The 23304-nt window shown below is 42.7% G+C and overlaps 1 protein-coding gene across 1 annotated transcript in view; it reads right to left on the bottom strand.

The window, feature by feature from the left end:
- Window positions 1-19511: 19511 nt before the first annotated feature.
- The window catches only part of LOC126266891 (synaptic vesicle membrane protein VAT-1 homolog), a 63976-nt gene continuing 60183 nt past the window's right edge, over window positions 19512-23304 (bottom strand). Inside the window, exon 8 of the mRNA XM_049971557.1 lies at window positions 19512-20117. Within this exon, the coding sequence (XP_049827514.1) occupies window positions 19734-20117 (384 nt within the window). The 3' untranslated portion in view covers window positions 19512-19733. The remainder of the gene's footprint in view (window positions 20118-23304) is intronic.

Raw genomic sequence — 23304 nt, 5'->3', positions numbered from 1 at the left:
GTATCACACATTAGTAGCATCGTGATATAATCGTGTAGCTATCAAAGAAACCAAATGCTAAGTCATCTTTAATCTCACAGAAAGTACTTTAAATCCAGAATTTATTTTCAAGTAAACCAAAATGTTGCATTAAAATCTCATTAGCAGTAGTGGTAAATGTTCTAAGTATGTCAGACTTATAGTCGTTACGTAATCGTGCAACTAACAAGCAAGAATGTACACACACAATAACACTGTGACATCCGTTCTCTATAACAATGCATTCGTAATTTATGTTTAAATAAGTTCTCTTGGTTCTTCACTGGATATTTAACTTCAAACATGGTTGCATGTTAACAGATTCTAAGTCTGACAAAGCATACTAGCAATGTAAAGTGAAAAGTTATATGGCAACGACAAAGTTAAAAAGCAGATTATCTTTCAATAAACGGTTTTGCATGTGAAATGTGGTGCAATCTTTTACTCTTCCTACTATGCAAAGCTCGAGCTTCAACGAAATTATGTCGTTTACGTCGGTAAAGAACGCTAAAATTTTTCTCAAGGTTAGTGTCTGTTATTTTTCTCTGAGCCAGCAGGCGCAGGTGGCTGCCTGCGGTGCGAGTCATTGTCTGTTACCTCTTTGTTGGCGCGCGCCGTTATTGGGATTAGGAGACCTAACTTCTACAAATTCACCTTGCCGAGAGGGCCCTGCTCTGTTTGAATCCCGCCAGTTCTGATGCAATTCAGCTCTGTCGTTTTGTCGGTAGTTTACATAGTTTCTTGTTTGTCGGTCATGTGGTGGAGAATTTCTCCCGGAATCGTAACTGCGCGCTGAACTGTTGCGTCTGAAGTTATTCCGTCTCCCTTGATAATAATTATTTTGGTTCCCGTATTGTCTGTTTCTCTGAGTGTGTCTGTGATATCCCTTACCGCAGAGAGGTGATCTTTCCTTGTAATAATTACTACTCTGCCAACGGTTGTCATACGGGTGGTGTCTGTTTTGGTCACGATTTACGTTGTACGAATAGCCTTGTCGTATATTATTTCTGTCATCGCGGAATTGTGACAGGTGTGACCTGTAATTGTTGTGCTGCTGTTTTCGCGTTCCGCGATTGTCAGTGTCAATTTCCAGCTCTTGTAACAGTCCCTGAAAAGCTTCGATGTCGTCTTTGCATCGTCCTGCTAAAACAATCTGTCGTAAATGTTCAGGTAATTTGATTAAGCAAATGGGGATGAGTTCTGAGGGGCTGTATGGGTTTGAAAGATACTGATTCTTATGTAACATGTCTTCAAAATATTTGACAAGACTGGAAAATTCAGATTGTTCCAAATGTTTCGTCATTATGATGCTATGTTTTACTCGATCTTGTGTAGCTTGAGACCAATATGCTGAGAGGAAGGCATGGTAAAATTCTCCTTCACTGTGACAATCGTGAATGACCGATCGCGTTCTTACAACTGGTTCATCCTCCAAGTAGCCACACATAAATTCTAATCTGTGCTCTAATGACCAGTTGGGAGGAAAACAATAAGAGAATTGATGAAGCCACGCTTGTGGATGAATTTCGTTGCCAGAATTCTTAAATGTTTTGAATTTACGTGTAGTAATGAACAGCTTATAGTCAAAATCGTGTCGGCGGGTCGCATGTCGGTCATTGTTACGTAGTTTCGGCGGTTCCATCTCAAAATTACGTGTACTTTGCCAATTTCTTTCATAATCTCCAAAGTTCCCTGTGTTATTTTGGGGCAGTTCCGTATTTTTATGTCCCTCTTCCCTTATTGGAGTGCGAGTGTCCTCTGAAATACGTAATTCTTGTATTACCTGTGTCAGCTGATCTTGTACTTCCCGGATTTCTCTTTGGTGTTGCGTATTAATTTGATTCTGATTTTGTTTTAATTTCCTAATTTGTTCGAACTCTTCTGTGTCATTAAAGACTACCGGTTTTGTGTCATTCAGATTATCATCTACCTTCGTAGATAAATTGTTTAGCTGATAATGAACTAACGTCCTCCATGTATCTTTCTGAACCAATTTTCAGAGTATCTACTGTGTCCTTTAAGTTCGCTTGAGTTTTTGCAAGTTGTGTAACCGAATCGGTAGATGCAACTGAGTCAATTTTGGCTTGCAAGGTCTCATGATTTTCATGAACAATAGTTTGCAGTTCTTTTATGGCTGTTTCGTGATTCTGTAATGCATTTTCATGCCGCGAAAAAATAGGTTGGAAATGCTCACAAATTAGTGTTTTTACGTCATTACAGACTTTTTGACATTTCGATTCGATTTTATGTAATTCAGTAGTTAAATCTTCACGTGTTTGTTCAAGCGTATGTTCCACTGAGTCTAACTTTTGAAGCTTTTGTCCCATTTGTTGCATTAATTGTAATAACAGTGCACTGGTGTCTGAAACATGTTCCTTAGTGCTATTCGGCAATCTGTTTGAACCGGCAAAATGTGTCTTGACTCATTTGAGAAAACGGTGAGGACGCAAAACCTGAATCTACAGTATTTGCAAGAATGTGTCCTCTCATTTCGGAATCCTGAGGCGAGCTGTTGCCGACTGATCGATCGATAATTGTTCCCTGTTCACTACTTGTTTCACTGTCTACACCATTGTTTGCAGCTCGCTCCATTTCCCTACGTACAATTACCAAATTACTACTTTGAACATTAGTTAATCCATTACATGGTGGCGCTAACACACTGCTTTCGTCTTCACTGTCATTTCTCAGTTTACTTTGGAGCCTAGTATTACATTTTTCACGCGCCATTATTGTCACAATATTCCACACGACAACACAGAAAAGCACAATTTGAAGAGCAAAAATAAGAGAACACATTAACGTAGCAAATATCTAGTTAATTGCAAGCGCAGCTGCGAAATACTTGGTGCAAATCTACATGCATGCCACAACTGTTTTACTGTACAACAATGAAAGACAACTACAAAGGAGATTCTCTCTACAATTACGCGCTAGCAATAAACAAAAGCTACACTAATTACACAAACTACAAGAAAAAAAATCAGATGATTCCAGTGAGGTATCCTCGGCTAAGGGTCGACATAGGAAACGTCCCATTTGAAAAATTATACGTAACTGTGCTTAAACTGACAAACAATATTTTTAGCGCAACGCAATGTTTCAAAAATCGCTACAGAAGAATGGCCCTGACTAACATTAACCTATACCTTTCACAAATCACTTACCTCACAAAAATCTTCGTTACTCGAACTACTGAAATACAGCGAGCGCCACTACTGCCAGCTAACTAAAAGATTCAAACTACGTAAGTCACTAACTACTGATAGGCACAGTTAGCAAATGAAAGATTTTAATGGAGAACAAACAATGTATTTACTTTTATAGTCATAATATATATATATATATATAATCAGTTCATGACATCCAGTCTTACAAATTTCAAAACTCCGCCATCTCTCTCCCCACGTCCACCACCGCTGGTGGCTCACCTCCAACTGCGCAACGCTACGCGCTGTTAGCATCCAGCTGCCGCTGCCCAACACTACAATGGCAGACAACAATGCAAACCAGCCACAGACTGCACACGGCACAGCCAGTGATTATCATACAGAGCGCTACGTGGCGGCGGCGTTACGAGTAAAAAAAACCTAAACATCCTACTTTCAACCACTCAGACTGTGTAAAATAAAAAATGTTAGTATATTTCATCAAAATATTGTGGGATTGAAGAATAAATTTGATGAGTTCTTCTTTGTTTCGAAGATACAGAAACTGAGAATGTAATAGATGTACTATGTCCGTCTGAGCATCATATTGTCACTGATACGGAAAAGGTTAGCATCAATGGGTACAAATTAGCCGCACATGTAAGTAGAGATAATATGATGAGAGGAGGAGTTGCCATATATGTCAAAAGCTTCCACAGCGCAAAACATTTAGAAACTAAAAATTTTTGTGTAGATCAACATATGGAAGCATGTGCCACTGAACTAAAACTAAATGATGGCGCTTTCATAATTGTAACAGTGTATAGGTCCCCTTCAGGGAATTTCCAGCTATTTCTAGAAAACTTGGATACTTTGTTGTGCTATGGCAGACAGGGGGAAGCAAATTATTATTTGTGGGGATTTTAATGTTGATTCCCTGAAAGAGTGTAATAGGAAGAATGACCTTGTAGTATTACTCAGTTCTTTCAATTTAAGCTCCGTCTTTGATTTTCCTAGTCGGATAACAAAGAACAGCAGGACATTGATAGATAACTTATTTATAGACCAAGATAACTTTAAGGACATAAATGCTTATCCTGTTGAGAATGGTCTTTCACATCATGGTGCACAGCTATTTACAGTACATGGCATAGCTCCATGCAGTATATCAAATCAGAATTTCAAAGCATTGTGTTCAATTTACGATATAAATACTGCAAACTTTAGGGAAAGCCTAAAGGAGCTAGACTGGGATGAAGTGTATATGGAACCCGATGCAAACTTGAAATATAACTTATTTCACGATACATTTTTAAGGGTATTTGAAATTTGTTTTCACAGGAAAACAGTGAAACATAATTCCAAGAAAACACAGAAAAAACCTTGGCTAACTAAAGGAATAAGAATATCTTGCAACCGTAAAAGAGAACTGTATCTAACAGCAAGAGGAAGTACTGACCCCGAAATTGTTCAGTATTATAAAAACTATTGTGCGGTACTAAGAAAAGTTATTAGAAAGTCCAGAAGCATGTGTATCGTGTCTGAGATCAGTAACTCTGATAATAAAATTACAGCAATTTGGAATATTATTGAAAGGGAAACAGGGCAACCAAGAGCACAAGAAGACTTTAGTGCCATAAAACTGAATGACAAGTGTACTAACAAACAATCTGAAATTGGAAATATTTTCAATAATCATTTTTTAATGTTGTGGAGAAAGTAGGATCTAGATCTTCACTAGAAGAGGCAAGGCTTCTAATAGAAGATGCCATACCTGTGCAGTTTAAAACAACTGTATTTCCACGAGCCTCTCCCTCTGAAATCAGTAAAATAATAAACTCACTGAAAAGTAAAAGCTCTTACGGAATTGATGGCATTTCCAGCAAGATACTTAAAGCTTGTTCCCCGCAGATAAGTAGGATTCTCAGCCACGTATGTAATACCTCTTTGGAGCAGGGTGTTTTCTCCGATAGACTGAAATATGCCATTGTAAAACCATTGCATAAAGGGGGATACGTCGGATGTCAACAACTATCGCCCAATCTCTCTTCTGACAGCTCTATCAAAAATTTTTGAGAAAGTAATGTATTCAAGAGTAGCCTCCCATATATGTAAAAATAAAATACTAACAAAATGTCAGTTTGGTTTTCAGAACGGATTTTCAACAGAAATTGCTATATACGCTTTCACTGATCAAATATTAAATGCTCTGAATAACCGTACATCACCCATTGGTATTTTTTGTGATCTCTCAAAGGCCTTTGACTGTAAATCATGGAATTCTTTTAGATAAGTAAATCATTATGGTTTGAGGGGGGCAGTGCACAAATGGTTTAATTCATACTTAACTGGAAGAATGCAGAAAGTTGAAATAAGTGGTTCATGTAATATTAATAAAACAGCTGATTCTTCAAACGAGGGGGGGGGGGGGGGGCGGCGGCTATCAAGTACGGGGTCCGACAGGGTTCGGTCTTATTTCCTTTACTGTTCTTGATATACATTAATGACCTACCATTCCATATTGATGAAGATGCAAAGTTAGTTCTTTTTGCTAATGATACAAGTATAGTAATAACATCCCAAAATCAAGAACTAAGTGATGTAATTGTAAATGATTTTTTCACAAAATTATTAAGTGGTTCTCAGCAAACGGACTCTCTTTAAATTTTGATAAAACACAGTATATACAGTTCCGTACAGTAAATGGCACAACTCTAGTAATAAATGTAGACTTTGAAGAGATGTCTGTAGCTAAGGTAGAATTTTCAAAATTTTTAGGTGTGTCCATTGATGAGAGGTTAAACTGGAAGCAACACATTGATGGTTTGCTGGAACGTCTGAATTCGGCTACGTATGCTATTAGGGTTATTGCAAATTTTGGTGGTAAGAATCTCAGTAAATTAGCTTACTATGTCTACTATGCCTACTTTCATTCACTGCTTTCATATGGTATCATATTCTGGGATAATTCACCGTTGTGTAGAAAAGTATTCATTGCTCAAAAACGTGTAATCGGAATAATTGCTGGAGCCCACCCACGGTCATCCTGCAGACATCTATTTAAGGATCTAGGGATCCTCACAGTTATATATATATATGTATGTATATGTATATGTATACACTTATGAAATTTGTTGTTAATAATCCAGCCCAGTTCAAAAGTAATAGCAGTGTGCATAGCTATAACATCAGGAGAAAGGATGATCTTCACTATGCAGGGTTAAATCTGACTTTGGCACAGAAGGGGGTAAATTATGCTGCCACTAATGTCTTTGGTCACCTACCAAACAGCATCAAAAGCCTGACAGATAGTCAACCAACATTTAAAAATAAATTAAAAGAATTTGTAGATGACAACTCCTTCTCCTCATCGGCTGAATTTTTAGATATAAATTAAGGGAGGGGAAAAAAACTAACTTAAGCATTAGTGTCATGCAATATTTTGTGTAATGTAATATCTTGTACAGACATCTTTCATTAACCTGACACGTTCCACATGATTACGAAGTGTCGTATTCATGATCTATGGAACAAGCATTAATCTAATCTACTGAGCCTCGCAGTTGGCAACCCGCCAGTGTCTACACATAGATTCCATATGTACTGCCTGTCTACTCACCTCCAACGAGAACATAATTAGGAACCCGGTTGGCTTACACCATGTTAAGTGTGACATGTCTTAAATCTGTCGTCTGTTGTTATCGTCGCCGGCCGCTGTGGCCGAGCGGTTCTAGGCGCTTCAGTCCGGAACAGCTCTGCTGCTACGGTCGTAGGTACAAATCCTGCCTCGGGCATGGATGTGTGTGATGTCCTTAGGTTAGTTAGGTTTAAGTAGTTCTAAGTCTAGGGGACTGATGACCTCAGATGTTAACTCCCATGGTGCTCAGAGCCATTTGAACCATATTTTTTAATCGTCATAAGTTTTTCTGTACTACGCACATCGTAATGTTGATTCAGTAAGATCGTCTCGTTCAATGTGAGAGGTGGCACGAAGATCCTCATCTTGTCACGTGAAATAAACAAAGGTGCCCGATTTTATTTTGAAAGCAGTGTAAAAAAATTGTCATTGACGCTGTAGAATGAAAAATGTCAGTGGCGAATTCTTATTTTATTCCTCCCCCAGCACAGTCTACGACTTCAAACTACTTTTTCGTTCACTTTTTCCTGCTATGGAATTACAGTACTAAAACACAAGTAAATATTAGGCTCCCACAGCAAACTTGATATTTTTTACCTCACACATAGCTTCAATCTGCGACTTCAGCTTCTTATTGATACAACCAACCAATTGGTCTATGAACGGCTTGAATTAAAAAGTACGGCTCGATGAAGCCGGAGAGTCGAGCCGTATACATGTTTTCAGGTCCTGCAGTGTAACTTGCTGCAAATCATATCTACCTGCCATCCTGCAAACACTTTACGCACTGGCTAGAATTGCAAATGAATAATCAGAAATATTAACGTCTGAAACTGGTATAGATGGCACCAGAGAATTATATTGAATATTTTTTATTCACCTAAGTACTCTCAAAGTGAAAAGGGTCCTACAATTACCAGTTACAAAACAATCTGAAACATAACGCATCTTCACTGCACCATAAAAAGTTTGAGTTGGAGCAGAACATCTACGTTAATATTCATCCATGACGTGCGAAAAACCATTTCGTGATCACAATAACAAAATATTCGCAGGCTCAAAATAATTCAGAGTTCAGCATGACAATTTAAACATCAACACACACGAGATAAAGTAGAAACTCATTTAAAATGAACAGAAATGACAGAAGAGAGGGATGAGACTTCTCAAATTATATAAACGACAGATACTGCATATTACCTATGAAGCAACGTTCCAATCCCATGGAGAAAAAATTTAATGATTTAGTTGACAATGGAACAGCCGAAAATTATAACGACCGGCAAACGGTATTCATTGTAAAGTTCACCATAAAGCACTTTGAGCTAAATTTGCACACCTGGAGCAAGTGAAGAAACTGATGGTAGGAATAGTAAAATTCCTGTAGTGGCACGCGTTATTCCATAATTGTTTGCAACATTTATCAGTGGAACTGAACGAAGAATATAGACTCTTCATAGGTTACTGCAATGAATTTAGGTTGAGTCAAGGGGCAGGCTTGAACGGTTTTTAGATTTTTTCCTGTCTATGAAGGAAGGAGTGCAGGAAAGAAAAGCAGAACATTCGGAATGGAAATCAGCCTTCACATTTTAAGACGACTTGACTATGAACAGCCTACAGTAAGACTTTGCAAGGTAACTTCTTTCATATTTGATGGGACGCATTTGAAAAGAAAATCGCATTATAGAGCGGACTCATTCCGATAACGACAGTCCAGTTCCCTAAGCTCCGTCATTAAAAGAAACGAAAAGCTAAAGAATTCATTATCTCTGAAAGAATTTCAAGGACAGTTCCCAAACGTTTTGAAGACAGTGTCTTTCTTAAAACAGTTTTTGAGATGGTTTGCCGTTTCAGTTGAAAGTGACCCTGTGCGCCTACAGATGTAACTGATAGACCAAGAACGTAATTCCCATTTTAATGACAAATCCTTGTACGTTAAAACTACCCAGAACGTTTACATTGTTTTTCTCAGAGTTTCCAATTCTACATAATGAAGTTGCAAAAGTGCTATAATATTTTGACCGCTTCCGATTGTGAAACTAAATGAATCATGTTTACGTGGCCACTTGAGCTCGAAGTTCCGTGAAATTGTCTGTGTTCATATGCGAGCAGTTTGCATCAGACAACAACTGTATTCTTCCGTGCTCCAACAGTGATTAAATAATACTGAAAACTTCTTTCTTTGGGACCTGTGTTGTTGAGAAATGTGAAATATAAAACCAAGTCGTACACAGCGCGGTGCACTGCTATTTTAATGCACGGCATTCTCAAGTTTCCCCCTCCTCTGCCTTCCTCCTTCGCGCTCAGACAGCGTGGCGTGGCAGTGGGGCAGTGTGCCAGCCAGGCTGGCGAGCCGAAATATTCGCCGCCCCTGTTCTAAATGTAGAGCATTATCTCACTTTTTACACTGCCATGCACTTTAGCTTATTTTTCCTCATGACCAGCACATTATTCAAATGTGTATGAATTCCCAATGGACCGAACATATATACCCATGCTCGAAGAAGGACTCCAACATCCGGCGGGAGCGGTTGCGAGTTTCTCAGTTGGGATGGTGGGAGAGGGGTTACGTGCATTTGGGAAAGACCCCCTGAAGTCTCGTTGTGGTGGTAATCTTTGCTGGTCGCCTGCACACAGTGCAGTGTAAGCTGTGCAGACGCTAGCAGCTGCTATAAAAAAAATAATAAAAATTAAATAAAGCCACCAACTACTCTCTCCATCATGTTTGTTGTGTTGACACACGAGTCTTGTACTTCGTTTTAGAATACATGTAAGAGCCATCTATTAGATACAAAACTGAACTCCATGCATTCGTGTAGCGAGGCGCGTGTTTGCGAGCTGAGCTTCTCATAAGATTTAAATACCAAAACTACTTGATATGAATACAAGTCGTCATTTTAAGCGACCGGGTGAAGGACGGAAAACTACAAAAATTAATGAGCCATTCAAAATCGTATATTGTGGGACTACTCGCACCTTGATCGCCAAATGTGCTGGGCTCTAGCAGTATCAAATCTATCCAACAAACCGTATGGTGACCCTTGCCTAGGCACCTAAGGCTATAACGGCAACTGAGTGCACCACTCAAACTGTACAAACAATATATGCTGACCGAATTGTAGCAGGTAACAAACCTTTCTTTGTTGTACGCCAGCCAGCTGAAAGCTCTCTCTCTCTCTCTCTCTCTCTCTCTCTCTCTCATATATATATACCGACATATTAGGCACGAGTGTAGGGAATGTTAATTATAAGAACGCTGAGAAGAAACTGGAATACAAGGACGTGATAGTCAAGGTCAGTGAAACGCGAAACGTAAAAACCGATGTCATTCCCGTCATCACTGGTACGATGAGATCAATACTAGATGTAAGGATGTAATACAGAGGGCGAACTGTTCGGAGGGTACCACGGGCTATAAAATCATTGACAAGTGAGAGAGAAGGCAATGTATTTCTACGTCCAATGGTTATATTTATGACCTTGGTTGTCACAAATATTGAGCTGTTTCTTCCGAAAAAAGCCACACTTCCCGCGATGCTCGTTATAGTGGGACCTGATAATACAACTGCTTTTTGCAGAGTACATAGCGAATTTCGCAACTAAATTGAGATGAAAATGTGACTAATTCTTCGCCCCTGACTGTGAAACATGTCTGCCAGCTATTCGCTGCGTAAAACAATAGCTGACATTCCCTCTTGCTTTCCCATAATTTCTCACGGTGTATGCTGACAACATTGTTGCATGAAACACAGAAGGACGTTACTAGCTACGATCTAGGCTTCTACCCGTGGCTATGTCCAAGGTGAAAAATAAGGTAACTGCGTAATATTAAGAGGATTGAACACAGTTCTAGTGAACGCTATCAGTGTAACGGATCTTTTAACGGAAAAGAATGTGATAGACGTAAGAGATAATATATCAGACAATTTTTATTTCTGAAACAAGACCAAAACTTTAATATTCTCCTGTCTGTTAAGCCTAGTTTACACGACGTCACTGGGTTGCGCCACTCGTTGCATGAAATGAGTTGCACGCAAGTTTCATATATACTACTGTAGACACGGCGACACCAGTATACACTTCAGTTTCATTGTTCCCGGAGTAGTCTGAAATGAAATTTTTGGCAGTTGCACGTCGCACGAGTTGTGATGGAGTTAAAACTTGTTGCGTGGAATCGCTGCATAGGAAACAGAAATATGAAACGTGTTTCGATTCTTCACTGGATGAAGAAAAGACATCAGCTCTGTTGCTCAGCATCCTTGCTGAAATAATTTACAACGGAAGATCCAAGCAGTTCTTTTAATTATCTTAGAATGTCACCAGAACTGATTACGTTTCTTCTAAATAGAATTCATTGTGCGATAAGGAATAAAGGTGCTGTAATGCACGATGCACTGTGGCCAGAACTTAAATTACATACCATATTGCGTGCTTTACAATCGAGAACACTCGGTGTGCTATAATATACGTTTTTAGTTGCTGATACTCCTTCATTAACACCATTAAATATTAACATTAACAGTAATAATTATTGACATTATTCGAAGCAGGCCGCATTAAGACGAGGATGGTTTGCAAACTACTCTATGGAAGATATAAATATTGCCACTGTACAGACCTAAATTCTAACATTTGCGACCGGGGAGCATTGCAGCGACGTTTTAAATAGACGAATCTTGAATAAAAACTGCAGGTTCTTGAGTTTGTATAGCCTTACCTCCTGTCAACAATATTCCTAAACAAAGAGCTGGTCAACTCGAACGACTGGATTTTAGTCTCGTAGACGAGAGCATCACTACAGCTGGAATTACGCTTGCTTGCATTTTTCTTAATTCAATGGTATATGTGCTCCTAACTCAATAAAGTTTGTCGTGCAGCTCAGACACTGTCAAACTATTTGTTATGATCGCACATGATGGTCTCAGAGTCAGCGATATGTTGCTTATTTCTGTAATCAGTATCCCATAGAGGCGGAGCAGTGAAGAGTTATCTACGCACGTGCGGCACCGGAGAGCGGACCAATCAAGCCCACGGTGCCGAACTCCGTTGCTGCGGACAACAGCCTGGCTCATTCTCTTACGGTACATCGTATTACACGTGCAAATATGTAAGGGGGATAGTAAATATTAAAACCCATTTCGATAGTCATGACAGAAATATCAATTCACGTCATCACGACGTTACGTCCATTGCTTCACAGATTTACTCTTATGTGAAGTAGGGAGGCGATCAGTTGTCACAGCTTTGTGAAGACATGAAGTAAAATTTTTCTCAAAATGACAATTGTCTAACGGTAAGATCACTGGAACTGCTTCCAATAATTATCGTTTATTGCAATTTCAACCGTATTATCAGTAAAAATTTAGAACAAAATTGACTTCAAGCACTAACTGAAATATTCGCTTGACAACTGCTTCTAATCGACACAACTATTACACTACTGGCCATTAAAATTGCTGCAAGAAGAAGAAATGCATATGATAAATGGGTATTCACATGTGATGACATGTGATTACATTTTCACGCGATTTGGGTGCATAGATCCTGAGAAATCAGTACCCAAACAACCACCTTTGGCCGTAATAACGGTCCTTATACGCTCGGCCATTGAGTCAAACAGAGCTTGGATGGCGTGTACAGGTACAGCTGCCCATGCAGCTTCAACACGATACCACAGTTCATCAAGAGTAGTGACTGGCGTACTATGACTAGCCAGTTGCTCGGCCACCATTTATCAGACGGTTTCAATTGTTGAGAGCTGGAGAATGTGCTGGCCGGGGCAGAAGTCGAACATTTTCTGTATCCAGAAAGGCCCGTACAGGACCTGCAACATGCGGTCGTGCAAATTATCCTGCTGAAATGTAGGGTTTCGCAGGGATCTAATGAAGGATAGAGCCACGGGTCGTAACACATCTGAAATGTAACGTCCACTGTTGAAAGTGCCGTCAATGCAAACAAGAGGTGACCGAGACGTGTAACCAATGGCACCCCATGCCACCACGCCCGGTGATACGCCAGTATGGCGATGACGAATACACGCGATGTCGCCAAACACGGAGCGACCATCATGCTGTAAGCAGAACCTGGATTAATCCGAAAAAATGACGTCTTTCCATTAGTGCACCCAGGTTCGTCGTCTAGTACACCATCGCAGGCGCTCCTGTCTGTGGTGCAGCGTCAAGGGTAACCGCAGCGATGGTCTCCCAGCTGATAGTCCATGCTGCTGCAAATGTTGTCCAACTGTCCGTGCAAACGTCCACATCTGTTGACTCAGGGATGTAGACGTGGCCGCACGATCCGTTACAGCCATACGGATAAGATGCCTGTCATCTGGACTGCTAGTGAGTAATACGAGGCCGTTGGGATCCAGCACGGCTTTCCGTATTACCCTCCTGATCCCACCGATTGCGTATTCTGGTAACAGTCATTGGCTCTCGACCAACGCGAGCAGCAATGATAAAGTAAGAGCCTACGGAATATCATACCAGCTGCGTGGCTGGATTGAGTTTTTAGCAAACAGAACACAGCATGTTATCAATGGAGAGACGTCCACAGACAAAGTAACATCTGGCGTGCCACAGGGGAGTGTTAGGGGACCACTGCTTTTTCATTATATATATAAACGACCTAGTTGATAGTGTCGGAAGTTCCATGCGGCTTTTCGCGGATGATGCTGTAGTATACAGAGAAGTAGCAACATTAGAAAATTGTAGCGAAATGCAGGAACATCTGCAGCGGATAGGCACAGGGAGTGGCAACTGACCCTTAACATAGACAAATGTAACGTATTGCGAATACATAGAAAAAAGGATCTTTTATTGTATGATTATATGATAGCGGAACAAACACTGGTAGCAGTTCTGTAAAATATCTGGGAGTATGCGTGCGGAACGATTTGAAGTAGCATGATCGTATACAATTAATTGTTGGTAAGGTTGGTACCAAGTTGAGATTCATTGGGAGAGTCCTTAGAAAATGTACTCCATCAACAAAGGAGGTGGCTTACTAAACACTCGTTCGACCTATACTTGAGTATTGCGGCTTACTTGGTAACCGTGATAGCGTTACGGAGATGTTTAGCAAACTTAAGTGGCAGACTCTGCAAGATAGGCGCTCTGCATCGCGGTGTAGCTTGCTCGCCAGGTTTCGAGAGGGTGCGTTTCTGATGAGGTATCGAATATATTGCTTCCCCCTACTTGTATCTCCCGAAGAGATCACGAATACAAAATTAGAGAGATTCGAGCGCGCATGGAGGCTTTCAGACAGTCGTTCTTCCCCCGAACCATACGCGACTGGAACAGGGAAGGAAGGTAAAGTGCCCTCCGCAACACACCGTTGGGTGGCTTGCGGAGTATAAATGTAGATGCAGAATGTCGCGATACGATAAACCGCAATTGCGATAGGCTACAATCAGACCTTTATTAAAGTCGGAAACTTGATGGTTATCAAATCTCCTTACACGAGACATGACAACGAGGTCAACTGCTGTGTGTATGAGAAATCGGTTGGAAACTTTCCTGATGTCAGCACGTTGTAGGTATCGCCACCGGCGTCAGGCTAGTGTGAATGCTCTGAAACGCTAATCATTTGCACATCACAGAATCATCTTTCTGTCGGTTAAACTTCGTGTCTGTAGCACGTCATCTTCGTGGTGTAGCAATTTTAATGATCAGTACTGTAAAAATATGTGTTTGTGTGTTATCACTGAGCAAAAAAGTGGTAAAGACTAATGGAAAGGTTATCGTCGGTAAGTTGTCATTTTTCGCTGTTAGCGGCCATTACGAGTGTAAACTAACTCGTTCGACATTACTGTAAGAGACCGCGAGCATCTGCGATGCGAGTAACTCTAGGGAATGATGACCTGTAACATCGAAAACCACTGGTATCTAGACAAGTAAATGTTACTGTCATTTTAGGGTCGTGTCCATTTCGTACCTTGAAAATGACAAGGGTTTACATGTGGAAATATAGGACTTTACGAATTTATCTACCTTCATTCTCGTATATTATTAGAGCATACAACATGTTGGGAGAAACTACTACTTGGGCACTACGTTTAACATTATGGTCAGCATAGTTCAAAGTCCTAATCTAAAAGGCTAGGAAGTTCTCATTGCTATGTGCGCAACTGATGTGTTGACACGCACTTTTACACCATGAGTCTTTAAAACTAAGAAATATTACTTTGTTCGAAAGTCTTCATGACGATACCACCTTCACTTCTATTTGAATGTGTTTCCGAACAACTTTATTGTAAATTTACAATGGTAGATTCAATGCTTATATCCATCATTTCCCTGTCAAATTATTCTTTTTGAAGCTTTAGAGCACGCCACAGACTGAGCCCACGCTACAGGTGGGTTGTTGCTTACTGCCTCATGCACAAGCGATTCAGTGAACGTTGTCTTGAATGTTTGTTTTCATCTCGCATGTAGTCTTATCCTTTACCCAAATTAATTCAGTGGGACTAGACTCATGCCAGTAAACGCAAAACTGTCTGACCCCATTCAAATGCAAAGAAGTCAAGTTTGTATGTTTGTCATGTGACTTGTATACATTAACGAACTTCAGATCAGCACGACTCCGTTTTGTGCTGTACCTAACATTATTTATTTTAAGCCAGGGAAAAATATCCGCTTGTCTAGTGTTTATACTTTGTCTTTTCTCTGTAACAGTTGAATTATTACTGGCAATGACCAATTTCGAAGCAAGGTCTGACAAGAACTGTGAATCACGTCACGAAACACAGCATTCGTTTCCGAATGGTAGTCACTGTTTTTCTTGCACATCAATACTAGTTTACCCTCAGAAGGAAAACCAGAAGAAGAGTCAGTTTGCAGAATAATTCTCCACGAACCGATTCCTATGAAAACTTTAAAACCACCGTACCGTCCCTAATCTTCCAGCAGATCTTCCTGGAATGATTCTAATTGACATGTTTCATCAAGGTCGAACTGCACCCTCTTGTGTCTTGAATCTGTATGTGATTTAGTTCGTGCTGCACCTATGTCACTTATTTGAACTAAAATCGCTCCTCTAAACTTTTCAGAAACCAACGTTTTAAAAGTAATTCTTTACATTGACGAATCACCATTGAAGCTATTCCTCCTGCAGAACTGTAACATGTTTTATATTGGGCATTCATCATTCACATAGGACACTCCAAATCATCGTAGTTAAAACCTACCTTCCGATTTCTATACATTCAAGGCGACACGAAACCATCTTTTACTACTGTTCCTACAGCTCTGGCACTTTCGTTTGCAATTGTCTTTACAGTTCTCTTGCCGACACCTTATGGTTCCGGAGTCCGTTCTTGTGTCTTCAAATGTCAACAGGAGGCGGCCTGCTTTTTACTTCACGTTTGAAAAAGTTATAAATGCGGTAAATAACCCCCGTTCCTTGTTTGTCAAGCACATTTATTGCTGTCACCTGGCTTTTTTTTAAACATTTACAGACACACATTCACACCTATGCTGCTACAAGAAAAAACTGACAGTTGAATGAATAATTCGTTTGTCATGAAGTAGGGCATAAGTGCAGCATGTAGGATCGAGATTCTCGCTGTTTCGCTGTAACTCTCTGCTAACCGTTCGGAAAAATAATGAATATTATTGGCTGCTAGTGGTGAGGGATGCGCAGAACGGCTGAGAACTGGGCCGCCTTCCAACATGACGCAGGATTTAGTATTGAGAATTGCACCCAGCATTGACAGTTAACACTTGCGCGATTTGAGGGGAAACAACGTACGCACTAGTCTTGCAAAAAAACGTAAGGAGTAACGAAGTCACCGTAGACGGAGGAAAAGTATGAGACAGGTGTTCCACAGTGGAAGGAGAATTTTATTGCCACTACTGGCACCGACTAAAGCTGAACACGGGTGCTCACGCTTCACCAGCAAGGGCTTTTCAAATTGACACTCAACTGCGGTCGTCTCAATCTTTTTTGTACTTTCAAGCATGACAAACATTTCCACGATTGTTGCGCTTCATTGAAGCAGAAACACGAGATATCCGATTTAATGAAATGATCAGCAAGTGTAAAAATACTTTATACTTTGTAATTCATGGAATTTTTTTGATGGTTTACTTTCTGATCGCTCTTTACCAAACCCCATCCATCAATTATGTTAACTGTCCGTTGTAGCTTAATGCGTTCGCTGCGGTCACCAATGCGGGCCGCTACCGCTTTAAGCGGACGCTTGTAAGCGCACGTGAGCTGAGAGCTGAAATCATAACCCTGCGAAACCTGTAAGTTCATGCTGTGCACGTAGGTAATATTAACAGCGAATCTAACGTCTGCGCAAGAGGCGGTGCTATATATATAGAGATGCAAGTAAGTTTTAGCTGCATGCCGATCATGTGATAAATGCTGCATGGTCTGACGCTTATAGGCGTTATATGCATTTATTGCAAACAGTTCTAACAACGCCTCTGATTTACTGATTTTATTGCAAACTGGAAAGAAAATGCAATGAAAACGAGCAATAAATCCGCCCTACTGAGAAATAATTGGAGTCTGGTAACATCGACAGATTTATCAAACAGAAAAAGGAACAGGACTCGTCTGCAATGTGCTATGGAAACCAAATCTCATATAGCAAGGTGTAGATGTGTTTTTTTTATAGCAAACCACAAGTAAGTCCACATACTGTACAGAAAACAATAAATGTAACATTTTACTTGGCTATCAAATAAAACAAACACTTTACAAATTAAACACGAACAGATCTTCCTCTGAAGGTACGACATCCCATTACATCACAGATGTGTAATTGTGCAGCAGCTCAAACAGAATCCAGTTTTGATTGGACACGTTATGCACACGTATGGTGTAGCCCTACGCTTGCCAGGTTCCACAATGTTCATTGCTTCCACGTAACTCCTAATTATCCAAAAACGAAGAATCATTGCACTAAATGTGCAGGGACACCCGCGAAGTCACACCCGCGAAGTCACACCCGCGAAGTCACACCCGCGAAGTCACACCCGCGAAGTCACACCCGCGAAGTCACACCCGCGAAGTCACACCCGCGAAGTCACACCCGCGAAGTCACACCCGCGAAGTCACACCCGCGAAGTCACACCCGCGAAGTCACACCCGCGAAGTCACACCCGCGAAGTCACACCCGCGAAGTCACACCCGCGAAGTCACACCCGCGAAGTCACACCCGCGAAGTCACACCCGCGAAGTCACACCCGCGAAGTCACACCCGCGAAGTCACACCCGCGAAGTCACACCCGCGAAGTCACACCCGCGAAGTCACACCCGCGAAGTCACACCCGCGAAGTCACACCCGCGAAGTCACACCCGCGAAGTCACACCCGCGAAGTCACACCCGCGAAGTCACACCCGCGAAGTCACACCCGCGAAGTCACACCCGCGAAGTCACACCCGCGAAGTCACACCCGCGAAGTCACACCCGCGAAGTCACACCCGCGAAGTCACACCCGCGAAGTCACACCCGCGAAGTCACACCCGCGAAGTCACACCCGCGAAGTCACACCCGCGAAGTCACACCCGCGAAGTCACACCCGCGAAGTCACACCCGCGAAGTCACACCCGCGAAGTCACACCCGCGAAGTCACACCCGCGAAGTCACACCCGCGAAGTCACACCCGCGAAGTCACACCCGCGAAGTCACACCCGCGAAGTCACACCCGCGAAGTCACACCCGCGAAGTCACACCCGCGAAGTCACACCCGCGAAGTCACACCCGCGAAGTCACACCCGCGAAGTCACACCCGCGAAGTCACACCCGCGAAGTCACACCCGCGAAGTCATAATTACAGGACAAATGAACTTTTGTGACAAAAATTTATAGTTTTTGTTTTTCGTAAGATATACGAGTGTTGGAACGAATAGTGGCAACTATTTATTTACTTCTCGTACAAAATAGATACGTGTTTCATAGTTTTCCTGACCTTCGAAGTAGTCACCAGCATTGTGTATAACCCGTTGCCAGTGATGTCTAAGTCTTAACATACCCTTAGCAGTGCCAGTTGTGTTGACAGTTCGAGCGAAGCGGTCTATTGCCCAACGAATTTGCAGCAATACTGAAGCGAATGCTGTGAACTGTTTCCTTCAGTTTAGAAGTCGAGCTGAATTCACAAGGGCTTAAGTCAAGGGATGGGCAGTAGGTGGTATAGCACTTGGCAGCCCCATCAAACGAATCAGTAACAAGTTTCACTGCACGTGCTTGAGCATTGTCCTGCAGAAAGTGTCATCACTTGTGTTTCTAAACTAGTCGTAGGTTATGTTCCAAAAACGAACATCATGTTCTGTGAATGGTCCACTCAGTTCTTGAGCCACAATTTGAGCTACGAATGAATACACTGACACCGTCTTACACGCTTTGCCACTGGAGGACTGCAGGAACGCGAGTGAACAGCGGGCCACTGCGCCACTTCCGTATTAACTGTCACGGGACACGCTGTGACATCACCTGTAGCCTGTGTGGACACTGCTTAATATGAATTCTGAACCTACCGTACGGTGATCAGGCCTAATTATCCATTCCTGGGTAAGACTTGCTTCTCGAAAACATGCTTTTGCTACGTGCAACATGCAAAAGAGTAAGTCGCCTCAGTATACACTCTGCACGCTCCAAGTGTTTGGTTGTAGATACGAAACTAGCCACAAGCTTCTCTTGTAAGGTATTAAGTAATACTTTAAAGGAGCCAGAAAATATGAAAGGAATGGACGAATGCAGTGCAGCATGCAAAATATTTTATTTGTTGCATGCTCACAAAAACCATACAAATAACATTTAAAACGAAATACTGAACGGTAACATTTGGCAGAGATGCTTAAGGTACATTTGTATTGTCTCCTTATCCAACAATAAAAGACCTACTAACGTCGTAAAATAAAATATTCCGGAGATCTAAGATTTGGCGAAAGGCTCTACTGGAAGAGACCATAAAATTTCAGAAACTCGCGTTCCCTTCAGCTTCAGACTCGCTGATCGCTTTAACCATTTCTGCTGCCACACTCGCCTCCAGCTCCGTGAACATAGAGTCGTCGTCGTCGTCTTTGCCTTTATCTCCAGCATTCTCTTCTTCAGTCTCGTCCAGCGCCCCAGCGGCTGCCATCTCCGCTTGCCTCGCCCAGTACTTCAGCTTCCTCTTGCAGATTACTTTCGCCTCGACCCTCCGCTGGAGTCGGTCCCACGTCACGGCGCCGGGGATAGGTTTCGGAGGACTGGGCACCCGCCAGCCGAACGCCACCGGTTGGTCCAACTCGTCCTGGACCACCAGCAGGACCTTCCCGAAGTTCTCCCTTCTGCACAGCAGCTCGAGGCCGTCCGTCATCTGAGAACAAAGCAGTCGCGATGTGTGGCCGGAACTGAATACTACTGCTCTACTCCACTGGATTCTACACTCCAGGAAATGGAAAAAAGAGTACATTGACACCAGTGTGTCAGACCCACCATACTTGCTCCGGACACTGCGAGAGGGCTGTACAAGCAATGATCACTCGCACGGCACAGCGGACACGCCAGGAACCGCGGTGTTGGCCGTCGAATGGCGCTAGCTGCGCAGCATTTGTGCACCGCCGCCGTCAGTGTCAGCCAGTTTGCCGTGGCATACGGAGCTCCATCTCAGTCTTTAACACTGGTAGCATGCCGCGACAGCGTGGACGTGAACCGTATGTGCAGTTGACGGACTTTGAGCGAGGGCGTATAGTGGGCATGCGGGAGGCCGCGTGGACGTACCGCCGAATTGCTCAACACGTGGGGCGTGAGGTCTCCACAGTACATCGATGTTGTCGCCAGTGGTCGTCGGAAGGTGCACGTGCCCGTCGACCTGGCACCGGACCGCAATGACGCACGGATGCACGCCAAGACCGTAGGATCCTACGCAGTGCCGTAGGGGACCGCACCGCCACTTCCCAGCAAATTAGGGACACTGTTGCTCCTGGGGTAACGGCGAGGACCATTCGCAACCGTCTCCATGAAGCTGGGCTACGGTCCCGCACACCGTTAGGCCGTCTTCCGCTCACGCCCCAACATCGTGCAGCCCGTCTCCAGTGGTGTCGCGATAGTCGTGAATGGAGGGACGAATGAAGACGTGTCGTCTTCAGCGATGAGAGTCGCTTCTGCCTTGGTGCCAATGATGGTCGTATGCGTGTTTGGCGCCGTGCAGGTGAGCGCCACAATCAGGACTATACGACCGAGGCACACAGGGCCAACACCCGGCATCGTGGTGTGGGGAGCGATCTCTTACACTGCCCGTACATCTCTGGTGATCGTCGAGGGGACACTGAATAGTGCACGGTACATCCAAACCGTCATCCAACCCATAGTTCTACCATTCCTAGACCGGCAAGGGAACTTGCTGTTCCAACAGGACAATGCACGTCCGCATGTATCCCGTGCCACCCAACGTGCTCTAGAAGGTGTAAGTCAACTACCCTGGCCAGCAAGATCTCCGGATCTGTCCCCCATTGAGCATGTTTGGGACTGGATGAAGCGTCGTCTCACGCGGTCTGCACGTCCAGCACGAACGCTGGTCCAACTGAGGCGCCAGGTGGAAATGGCACGGCAAGACGTTCCACAGGACTACATCCAGCATCTCTACGATCGTCTCCATGGGAGAATAGCAGCCTGCATTGCTGCGAAAGGTGGATATACACTGTACTAGTGCCGACATTGTGCATGCTCTGTTGCCTGTGTCTATGTGCCTGTGGTTCTGTCAGTGTGATCATGTGATGTATCTGACCCCAGGAATGTGTCAAAGTTTCCCCTTCCTGGGACAATGAATTCACGGTGTTCTTATTTCAATTTCTAGGAGTGTATTTTGGGTCTTGTTAACATACGAGGCTTTTTTTTAAGCAAGCGCCGCTTTGAAATCAAAAAATACGTGCTAAGATATCAATTTTATTTTTACATGAATGCTGTAAGGGATCTGTGATCCCACAGATATTAGTATCCTACATCCAGGTACACAGTGCACACGAGTCGATTTTCGAGCGCTGCAGGAGACAGTGAGACTAGTGTCTAGTGAGTATGGGACTGGAGAGTCGAGCAAGAATGGCGGTCGAGTGAGTAGTAAAGGGTAAATTCACCGGAGTATGATGAGTGAGCACGTCCCCCTGATCGTCGTGGGCCTTTAGCATTAACGAATCTTGTAAAGCCCGTACTTAACAGTCGGCGGGACTCACGGTTATCGAAGGCATCATAACACTCAGTACACAACGTCAACAAGGAAGAATCAGACTGCAATGGCGTCAGTGCGTAGATTAAGGTACATGCTTTAATGTGAAAATAAAATTGAGATATCTTAACACTTCTTTTTTTTAATTTCAAAACGGTACTTAAAAACACGCCTCCTACGTAAATGGTCTTCCACTTTCCATTGCCAGAGCACGAAAAAAGATTAGATGATACGAGGTAGCACAAAGTTCCTTTCCACGGCAGCGCTATAATCTCAATCAGCAGTCAGCTTTTAACCTGTCCGTGTTTATGTTAGCCAGGCAGGCAAGTTGCTGCATATTAGCAGCAGAATGGGCAGGCTGTTTTAATCCCATCCAATCCACGCTATGTCCTAACCCAAGCAGGCTAAGGCAGTCTTTCTCGCCGGCCTGTCTTCCAGCACCGCTTCATTAGATGACAGTTTATCATATACGTTTTCATTATAGTGTCATGAGTAGGAATCGCACGTTTATGGAAAACAATTTTGGTTGATTGTAGGCACTAAAATGGTGGATTTTATTAGTCTCATTTTCCTCTTATTTGGAGTTTATTTCGATATGAACGGTTTTCTCTGCAACTTAGCTCTTTCGACATACTCGCTATTCCCAATTCGAACTGTCAGAGTATCTGCAATATATGCTTTCTGTAGTAACCAGAATCATCTCAAAGTCGAGATCCTTTGCCCCTAAGAACCTTAAGATCTCTATTACACTGCAACAGCATCTAAAGTAAGGTCTCAGAATTCTGGTTTCTGTAAGTTTTAGTGTTTCAGCCATATATACGAGGGTAATCCCATAAGTAAGGTCTATTTTTTTAAGTACATAGACCTGTTTATTTCGATAATGTTTTACATCAGTTTACAGCTTCAATATTTAGCTATTTTTCGACAATCATTTGTGTCGACGCATTTTTGTAGACGTTGTGGCAGTTTTTGTATGCCATGTCATACCAACTCGCCGCCATGCTGTTCATAAAGTCAAGAATGTGTGGCACCCATCTTGCCCACACCTTCCGGTAGTTCAATGTTTCCGTTACAATTCTGTAAGCAGTGTTTCGGGAAACACCAGGAACTAACGTGCAGAGATCATCCAGGGTGATCCGACCTTCACGCATGGTTTGCTCAACTTTCAACACTGTCTCTTCACAAATTGACGGTCTCCCGCTCCTTTGTTCGTTGTGAATTTCGGTCCGACCAGATGCGAACACACTACACCACTTACGAACACTTGACATCCATACACGATTCACCATACACTTCCGACAATTTGCGATGGATTTCAATCGGCGCAGTGCCCTTTGCGTTC

Source organism: Schistocerca gregaria, chromosome 4, assembly GCF_023897955.1.
Source record: "Schistocerca gregaria isolate iqSchGreg1 chromosome 4, iqSchGreg1.2, whole genome shotgun sequence".
Taxonomy (NCBI): domain Eukaryota; kingdom Metazoa; phylum Arthropoda; class Insecta; order Orthoptera; family Acrididae; genus Schistocerca; species Schistocerca gregaria.
The sequence above is the reverse complement of the archived record's forward strand: the minus strand, read 5'-3'. Positions and strand labels throughout refer to the sequence as shown.